Source organism: Camelina sativa, chromosome 11, assembly GCF_000633955.1.
Source record: "Camelina sativa cultivar DH55 chromosome 11, Cs, whole genome shotgun sequence".
NCBI classification, from domain to species: domain Eukaryota; kingdom Viridiplantae; phylum Streptophyta; class Magnoliopsida; order Brassicales; family Brassicaceae; genus Camelina; species Camelina sativa.
The window spans coordinates 16622687-16633084 of NC_025695.1; the positions used below are offsets into that span (position 1 = coordinate 16622687).

Here is a 10398-nt window from a genome sequence, read left to right on the forward strand (position 1 = left end):
AAAAACAAACTAAACTAAACTAACGAATTATGTTTACATGAATCATATCCATAAAGCACTTTCAACATATTGTTTACAATGAAATAGCTTAACTTTTTTCGTTCACTCTAACTGAAAAGAAAAACTAATTATTATAGACATCTCGTGAGCTAATGAATGAATCAAACTAGCTAGTTGCGTAAGAGACAAGATAATCATGAAGATTCCAATAATCTCATAAAATATCACTTATTCAAAAGCAATATATTTTCAAAAAAAAAATTATTACAAAAATAAAAATAAACTATTATCCAATTAAAGTTATATTAAACAACTTATAATGTTATTGTAATTTGTAAATATCAACAATTCAACATTTGGTTAACATCCATGCTACTTTCTTTTCCTTTTATAAATTGATACATATAAAAATCTCATTGACCACCAACACACTTTTAATTAACATACATAGATTTTGTTTTATTGGTTTTCGTTTTTAGGTAAGAAAAATAAAATTCATTTTTAATATAAATATATCAATTGGTATATATTAATATATATTTCTGAAAATGTCAATTTCTTTATTATTATTTTTACAAAACTAAAATATCAGATCATGTGAATTATTAACTTTAAAATTAAGTTTTATCTAATAAAATAGGGATATATATTCTTAACCACATCCACATATCTTCGAAAATTACTTAAACCCCATAATTCAGTATATGGGGTTTTGCAAAAGATAGTTTGACTATGTAGTGCAATCCCTATAATTCAGCATACATTTGAAGACTTTGGAATTCGATGGATCGATGAATAACTCAGTGTAAAGACTATCTTAGTCTAAAGACTAACTCAGTCTTTTTATCTTAGAATATATAGCATTATTTCGTATGTAAATTAATGTCAAACAATTCTACTTTTCCACGTAAGTTGAATGTTCTCATTCGTTTCCACATCAGTATATATCACTATGACTTGATGTAGAGGAATTTTTTGATTGAAAATCATAAGCAAAACTAGTAAAGGAAAAAAACTATTTTCAAAATGAATGATTCACGCATGGTTGGCCAAATGGTCGTGTGCTCGTGTCCACTGAATCCAAACGAACTTTTTATCTTTTAGATATTTTCGTCACCACTAACGTCACAAAATTGCGTTGTCCAATGTTTAGTTAGTGGGGTTTGCTCTGTTTTGTCTTTTTAAATAGTAATATTATTATAACTTTCCCTTTTCACTTAGATCTGTCACTACAAATCTCTCTATAAATCCAAACTACGAAACCATAATTGTAGTATTGTCTCTCGTTACTAACAAAGTAACTAAACCATCCCAAAAACTAAACGAATGGACAACAATAATTCGAAGTCACCCACTGGTCCACACTTTCTATTCGTGACATATCCAGCACAAGGTCACATCAACCCATCTCTCGAGCTAGCCAAACGTCTAGCCGGAACCATCTCCAATGGTAGAGTCACCTTCGCCGCCCCGATCTCCGCCTACCACCGCCGCATGTTCTCTCAAGAAAATGTCCCCGAAACCCTAACCTTCGCTACCTACTCCGATGGCCATGACGACGGCTTTAAGTCGTCTAATTCCTTCGACAAATCTCCTCAAGACGCAATTGCAAACTACATGTCTGATATGAGACGACGTGGCAAAGAGACACTAACCGAACTAATCGAAGATAACCGGAGGCAGAACCGGCCTTTCACTTGCGTGGTTTACACGATCCTCCTCACTTGGGTCGCTGAGCTAGCGCGTGAGATTCACCTTCCTTCGGCTCTTCTTTGGGTCCAACCTGTAACAGTCTTCTCCATCTTTTACCATTACTTCAACGGCTACGAAGATGCAATCTCAGAGATGGGTGATAACCCCTCTAGTTCTATTAAATTACCGTCTCTGCCACTGCTCACTCTCCGTGATCTTCCCTCATTCCTCGTCTCTTCCAACGCCTACGCGTTTCTTCTGCCGGCTTTTCGAGATCAGCTTGAGTCAATGGAGGAAGAAGCAAATCCTAAGATCCTCATCAACAGTTTCCAAGCGCTTGAGCCAGAAGCTATGAGTTCGGTTCCAGATAATTACAAGATTGTCCCCATCGGTCCGTTATTAACCTTGAGAACGGGTTCGTCGAGTCACAGTAAGTACATAGAGTGGTTGGATACGAAATCAGATTCGTCTGTGGTTTATGTTTCGTTCGGGACCATTGCCGTGTTAAACAAGAAACAGCTTGTGGAGCTTTGCAAGGCGTTGATTCAGAGTCGGAGGCCGTTCTTGTGGGTGATTACGGATAAGTCGTACAGAAGTAGAGAAGATGAGAAAGAGAAAGAAGAAGATTGCATAAAGAGTTTTAGAGAAGAGCTCGATGAGATAGGTATGGTGGTTTCTTGGTGCGATCAGTTTAGGGTTTTGAATCATAGGTCGATCGGTTGTTTTGTGACACATTGCGGATGGAACTCAACGTTGGAGAGCTTGGTCTCAGGAGTTCCGGTTGTGGCGTTTCCGCAGTGGACTGATCAGATGACGAACGCGAAGCTTTTAGAAGATTGTTGGAAGACAGGTGTGAGAGTGATGGAGAAGAAAGACGATGAAGTTGTGTTGGTGGAGGGTGAGGAGATACGGCGATGCATTGAGGAAGTGATGGAGGGGAAGGCGGAGGAGTTTAGAGGAAACGCGGCGAGGTGGAAGGATTTAGCTGCGGAGGCGATGAGCGAAGGTGGCTCTTCTTTCAATCATCTTAAAGCTTTTGCCGATGAGCACATGTGATTCGGTCTTAGAGATAACAGTTCCGTAGTTTTCCTTTTCAAATGATACTTGTTCCATTTTACATAGTGAAATTTTGCTTATTTTTATTTGATTCTTTTCATGTTTTTATACAAAAATTGATTTCATTAAAAATGTTATGGCTATTAATAAAATTCTTTAGTGTCTTTTCATAAAATTGGATTGGTGAATATCTTGAAGGTTGTAATGGAGTATCATCTTCTGAAAAAATGACAAAACCCACAATACAATAATTAAACCATCCATTTTAGTAGACAAACACATATTTTCGACTGTTACTAATTAACCACATCGTTCTCTTTGTTAGGAATTCTTTTTTTTTTTTTTACTATTTGTTGCAGTTCCGACAATTCAGCATATTTTAATTCTAAAGACTTTGGATTTGACGAGACAAATATAAACTAGTGCGTAAACTTGGTAAACAAAATGATGATATGAACACCGCTTTTAAGATTGTCTGAGTCAATTCAGTCTTTATCGTTTATATTGCTTATGGAATTTAATGTCAAACAACCTACTTTTTCACGTAAGTTGAATGTTCTCATTCGTTAGATATCACTTTCACTTTAATATATCCGTGTTTGATATATTCTTCCCGTACTACTTGTCTAGGCAGACAACATTGATTCAATGTATCTATCAATAGCTCGACCTTTAACACTCCCGACGACTTACCAACTATTTTACGACACAATTACAACTACCTAATTTTAGTCGTAACTCAGACGTTATTTGTCGACCAAATACAATAGTCGGTATTATAGTCGTTGATTCACGACCATTATACGACTAAACTAAAAAAACTTAATTTTGTTGCATCAAAGTAACTAATTTGGCCATTAAGTAGCGATTATGCCAATTAGTCAGTAATTTGGCTACTAAGTAGTGACTAATGTTTTGGCATTCTACAAATATAAACTATAAAACAAGCATCATATTGTAGCATTCTCATATTATTCTCATTTTCAAAGGTACAAACAAAATCTATGTAAGTAATATCAATTTTTTTATGTTTGCTTTACCATATCTATACTGATTGTTATATAATTTTAGGTGCACCATGTCTTAATTAATTATTAATTGTTTAGACTTGAGGTTTTGTTTTCTATTATTAGTGCAGATGTGAATTGGTTGCAAAGTGAAAAATTACCTTCAAGGTGAAGGTCAAGAAAATGTATATGGATCAGTAGGTCTGAATTTTTAAAATTAGTATCTTCATTTATGCTAAGTCATAAATGTAATTTTAATTTAAAAATAGAAAATGTAATTTTTATTATAGTAAGTATATATGTAAGTAATGTTTTGTAAATTTAAAGTGATCAATATATTATGTAGTGTATATATAAGTAGTATGCTTTAAATAATATGTTAAGTAAATTAAATTATATATTTTTTATAAAATTAATTTTGGGTACTGATTGGCGACAAACAAATGACTAAATTCAAAATATTGGGTTTAAACATGGTTATTACGTGTTGGACCAGATTTTGGACTCCAAAACAAACCCAATTGTTTAAAACATTTTTCACCAACTGATCCGCGACTAATAAGCGACTAAGTTTAAAATATTTTGGGTTAATTAAACCCGGGAATCCATTTACACGGTCCAGCCCATAACCCTAACAAATGAGATAACCCTAATTTTTCAACCCTAATCTCTCATTTCTCACCATCCTCCGATTCTCTCAATCTCTCAATCTTCAATCGCCAAAACCCTAATCTCTCAATCTCATTTCTCACCATCCTTCATCTTCCTCCTGCCGATTCTCACGATGCCTCCTCTTAAGAAGCCTGGACGAAAGAGGAATGTTGTCCCCAACGCTCCTCTCAGACCCGGTGGCTCTAACCCTCCGTCGAAGGTGAGAAAAGTCAACCCTCTACCGCCTCAATACAACTTCACGCCGGCGGCTCAAAATCCCACTACAAGAAAACATGGAATTGCCGACTGCAATTTGCGACTTAAAACACAGTCGCTAAATTTAGCGACTGAGTTGCGATTGTTTTGCTACTCAATAGCTACACAAATAAAACAGTGACCAAATAGACGCTAATTCGATACTAATGTATCATGTCGCATTGTAGTCACCAATTTGCGACTAATTTGGCGACCGGTTTTTCAGTTGCCAATCGTTGCGACTAAGCAGCTACTATTTAGCGACTGATTTATTTAATTTGAGTCTTAAACCAAATTTGGTCCGTAAGAAAACGGCCCAAACCCAAATCGATCTCATCTTCATCCCGAGAAAACCCTAATCCCTCATTTATTTTCTTCCCCGAGAAAATCCTAGATCTCAATTGCCCTCAATCGAGAACCCTAAATCTTTATCCCGTTCTTGTTTCTCTTTTGTTGTTGATGGCCGGAGTAAAGAAAAGAGGAGGAGGAAGAAGAAACCCCTCAAATCCAACTGCTGGAACCTCACAACCGGCAAGTCGAAGACCCGCGAATCTTCCCAGCCAGTATGCCTTCACGTCGGCGAACCAGCAAGACCCAGACATTGATTCTCAGGGAATTCCTGTCCTAATCCTCCAGCCTCCAGCGAGACTGATGCCTAATTACGGAGACTATCCACCTCCAACAAACCTGTTCCAGAACTCGAGGAGCTTTCCAGGAGCATCCCCTTCCGGCGAAGCTCCAATCAGGCGTCCTTTTCCTCAACCTCTCGCCTCTGCGACGGATCCACCAGAATTCTCGAGTCCACTTCGACAGTCTCCTCAACCTTCAGTCACGAATCATCCTCGACAGTCTCCTCAGGTCTCGACTCTACCTCGACAGTCTCCGCTACCTCGACAGTCTCCTCACGTCTCAAATCATCGTCCACCGTCTTCTCAACCTCGGGCTGGCTCTGGATCGCACCACAGTTCTCAAGCGCAGAACTCGCATCAGGAAGAAGAAGACCAAGCTGATTCTGAGGATGACGGTTTAAGGGACTCACATCTACCAGCTCATGTACTCGCTTCTTTACATGCCATGCTCGTCGAGCCAAGCCGTGAGTTGTACACCACTGTCCTCTCTCCCACATTAGAGCGNATTTTCTTCCCCGAGAAAATCCTAGATCTCAATTGCCCTCAATCGAGAACCCTAAATCTTTATCCCGTTCTTGTTTCTCTTTTGTTGTTGATGGCCGGAGTAAAGAAAAGAGGAGGAGGAAGAAGAAACCCCTCAAATCCAACTGCTGGAACCTCACAACCGGCAAATCGAAGACCCGCGAATCTTCCCAGCCAGTATGCCTTCACGTCGGCGAACCAGCAAGACCCAGACATTGATTCTCAGGGAATTCCTGTCCTAATCCTCCAGCCTCCAGCGAGACTGATGCCTAATTACGGAGACTATCCACCTCCAACAAACCTGTTCCAGAACTCGAGGAGCTTTCCAGGAGCATCCCCTTCCGGCGAAGCTCCAATCAGGCGTCCTTTTCCTCAACCTCTCGCCTCTGCGACGGATCCACCAGAATTCTCGAGTCCACTTCGACAGTCTCCTCAACCTTCAGTCACGAATCATCCTCGACAGTCTCCTCAGGTCTCGACTCTACCTCGACAGTCTCCGCTACCTCGACAGTCTCCTCACGTCTCAAATCATCGTCCACCGTCTTCTCAACCTCGGGCTGGCTCTGGATCGCACCACAGTTCTCAAGCGCAGAACTCGCATCAGGNTGCTGGAACCTCACAACCGGCAAGTCGAAGACCCGCGAATCTTCCCAGCCAGTATGCCTTCACGTCGGCGAACCAGCAAGACCCAGACATTGATTCTCAGGGAATTCCTGTCCTAATCCTCCAGCCTCCAGCGAGACTGATGCCTAATTACGGAGACTATCCACCTCCAACAAACCTGTTCCAGAACTCGAGGAGCTTTCCAGGAGCATCCCCTTCCGGCGAAGCTCCAATCAGGCGTCCTTTTCCTCAACCTCTCGCCTCTGCGACGGATCCACCAGAATTCTCGAGTCCACTTCGACAGTCTCCTCAACCTTCAGTCACGAATCATCCTCGACAGTCTCCTCAGGTCTCGACTCTACCTCGACAGTCTCCGCTACCTCGACAGTCTCCTCACGTCTCAAATCATCGTCCACCGTCTTCTCAACCTCGGGCTGGCTCTGGATCGCACCACAGTTCTCAAGCGCAGAACTCGCATCAGGAAGAAGAAGACCAAGCTGATTCTGAGGATGACGGTTTAAGGGACTCACATCTACCAGCTCATGTACTCGCTTCTTTACATGCCATGCTCGTCGAGCCAAGCCGTGAGTTGTACACCACTGTCCTCTCTCCCACATTAGAGCGTGGAACTACTTGGTAAGGATTGTTTGTGTAGATTAGATTGATAAGAGTGATTAGAATGATTAGAATTGAAAGGATTGTTTTATTGTTTTAGTAGGTTTGTTTCATAGGATTAGAAGGTTTGTTGTTGTTGATTTGTTGTTGATTAGATTAGTAGGTTTGTTGTTGATTAGATTAGTAGGTTTGTTGGTTAGATTAGTAGGTTTGTTGTTGTTGTCGATTTGTTGTTGATTAGATTAGTAGGTTTGGTGTTGATTATAATTTAACTTTCGATTTGTTTGTGTTTGATTAGATTGATTAGACTTTTTTTACTCGATTTGTTTTCATTTTAGCTGATTTGTTTTTGATTAGATTAGTAGGTTTGTTGTTGATTATAATTTAACTTTCGATTTGTTTGTGTTTGATTAGATTGATTAGACTTTTTTTACTCGATTTGTTTTCATTTTAGCTGATTTGTTTTTGATTAGATTAGTAGGTTTGTTGTTGATTATAATTTAACTTTCGATTTGTTTGTGTTTTAAGGTTTGGTAAGGACAACGGTAAGATTACCCGAAAGATTACAAAAGTGTTTACAAACAAGTTTGATGGTTCATATTACAGTTGGGATTGTGTTCCTAATCAAAGAAGAGAAAGATACTTCTTGGAATTTACGGTAAACTTCTACTCCTTTCAATTTGATTTATTTATTTATAGTTTTTTTTTTAGAATGGTTGATCACTAACACTAGTTTTCTTTTGTAGAAAACACATACCTGGGATCCCTCACTAACCGGTGTGGTTCAAGAAAAGTTCTATACCATTTGTCAAATCTGTATGAAAGACATGGTTTCCAAGGCAGCAGCTCAGCGAGATCAAGCAAAACCGAGTTGGATTGAGAAAACTCTTTGGAAAGAAATGTGTGACTATTGGAACACAGAAGAAGCCATGGTAAAGAGTGCAACCACTTCAGCAGCTAGAATGTTTGACCGTAATGGTTTTGGCCCTCACAAGCATGTATCAGGGCCGAAGTATTACTTACAAATCGAACAAGAGATGGTGACTTATCCTTTTCATTGTTTAATAAGTTACATCAGATGGTTCATTATCTAACCTTTTCATTGTCTAACTTTTCAGGAAGTGGAATTGGGAATACCGCCAACTATTCCTGAAGTTTTCGTCAAGACTCATACCAAAAAAGATGGGACTTTTGTGGATAAGAAGGCGTAAGCAGTTCATGAGGCATATAAGAAAAAAAGGGAAGCTAAGTTGGCTGCTCTGGACAATGACGAGTCTTTTGATGGTACATCACGTCGATCAGAGCTATCTCACGAGGAGGATGATGAGCTCTTTCTTCAGGTAATGTTGCTTCTTTCTAATATGCTATTAAGTTTTTCATTGGTAATTAATGATGTTAACTTTTTCTCTGTTTTGTTATGCAGTCTACTTTCATAAGCGATAGAGGAACATACTTTGGAGTTGGAAGCCTAGGGAGTTTCATCAACGGCAAGAGGAAGTTCCCTGGAAGCTCTTCTTCTTTCAGAAGCCTGCAACAACAATTTGAAGAAGCTAACCGCAAAATAGAGCAACAAGCAGCTCTACAAGCAGAGCGTGAAGCTGAGGCTTCAAGGGTTGCAGCTGAGAAACAAGCAGAGATCAAACGCTTGGTGAGCTTCCTCAAGACTAACCCAAACTATGTTGCCTTCCTCGAGTCTGAAACGAATAACCTCAACCCTGTTGATGTTCAAAGTTAGGTGGTTCCTTCACTATCCCTCCTTCCCTCATGACCTTAACATTTGTAATGGTTGTACTTAAACATTTGGAATTTGTCTTTGGATGTTTTTTTTAGAACTTATGTATGTTGAGACTTCTTTGTTTAATTTCATGTTTGTTAAGTTTTAGTTATAGTTTTCATAATCTGTTTTGGTATTACAAAATCAAATAATTCAATTTGACCGGATTTACAAGAAAAAAACCTGATAAATCGATAATTAAACAATCGTAAAACAATCACGAAAACGTACACGGATCAGTAACCAAAACAGTCGCAAATGAGTAACCAAATCAGTCACTAAAGCGTTGCAACTCAGTCGCCATTTTAGCGACTGTTTCGCGTGGGAACAACGACCAAAACTATCAGTCGCCATTTCGTAGCTATTTGTCGACTCTTTAGAGACTGATTATTTTAGCAACGCTTTGTTTAGCGACTACAGTTTTCAGTCGCCAAACAGTCGTTACTAGGTATTTGCGACTGTTTAGTGACTGTTTTTGTAGTCGGCAATTCCATGTTTTTTTGTAATGTCATACGCCTCACACGCCTCAAGAACAAGTCCGCGTTTCCCCCCAACTATCGACGTTAGCTGCACCGCAGGTCAGAAACTATCCACCCCCACAGACCCTATTTCAGAACTCCGTGAATCGAAGCGTTGATGACTAACCAACTCGGTCATTACCAGAAGTTCAGAACAATCCTCCGGTTCGATAGAATCCTTTGCATGAAACTGCAAGATCTCCATCTCAGAACTCTCATGCTCCTTCTTCTCAAGGTAACAACTTCGACGAGTCAAATCCAGTGTTGCCGGAACTCCAGAAGGACACGTTGAGGGCTCTTAACGCCATACTTATGGTACCGGACCGTCATACTTTTACCATCGTCCTCTCTCCGGAACCGAAGCCTAACACAACCTGGTATGTAAACATGTTTGTATCTCTAGCTCAGAACATGTTAGAGTTGCTTCTAGATTAGAGTTGCTTCTAGATGAGAGTTGCTTCTAGATTAGAGAATATGTGTGAACTCCATGAACTATTGTTAATTGTTTTGTCGAGTATATGTGTTTTGTCATTCACTATTGTTTATTGTTTTGTCATTCCCAAATCTCTCATCAGTTAGTAGAGTATATGTTTTGTCATGAACTATTGTTTATTGTGATGAACTATTGTTTATTGTTTATGAACTATTGTTTATTGTTTTGTCATGAACTATTGTTTATTGTTTTGTCGAGTATATGTGTTTTGTCGAGTATATGTGTTTTGTCATGAACTATAGTTTATTGTTTTGTCATTCCCAAGTCTGACTTGATTCTTATGTTATGAGGTTTACTTGTGATGCCAAATCACAATTGGTGCGGAAGATTACAAAGGTTTTTACAAACAAATTTGATGGTCCATACTATAATTGGTCATGTGTACCTCCGGATAGACGAGAAAGATACTTCCTTGAGTTTGCGGTATAGTTTTCTGTTATATATCATTCATAGATAGGTTTTAATTGTTGTTTATCACTAACTTAATTCTATTTTCTTTTTCCCTAGAAAACACACACTTGGGATCCATTGATAACAGGGACAGTGCAACATTTTTTCTATGAGATATGTCAACGCCGGATGA

General features: G+C 39.1%; 1 protein-coding gene across 1 annotated transcript; it reads left to right on the forward strand.

Moving 5' to 3' along the window:
* On the forward strand, positions 1218 to 2923 carry LOC104723603 (UDP-glycosyltransferase 75D1-like). Its single transcript, XM_010441986.1, has one exon. The coding sequence runs from the start codon at positions 1327 to 1329 to the stop codon at positions 2746 to 2748; it is 1422 nt and encodes a 473-aa protein (XP_010440288.1). The 5' UTR covers positions 1218 to 1326; the 3' UTR covers positions 2749 to 2923.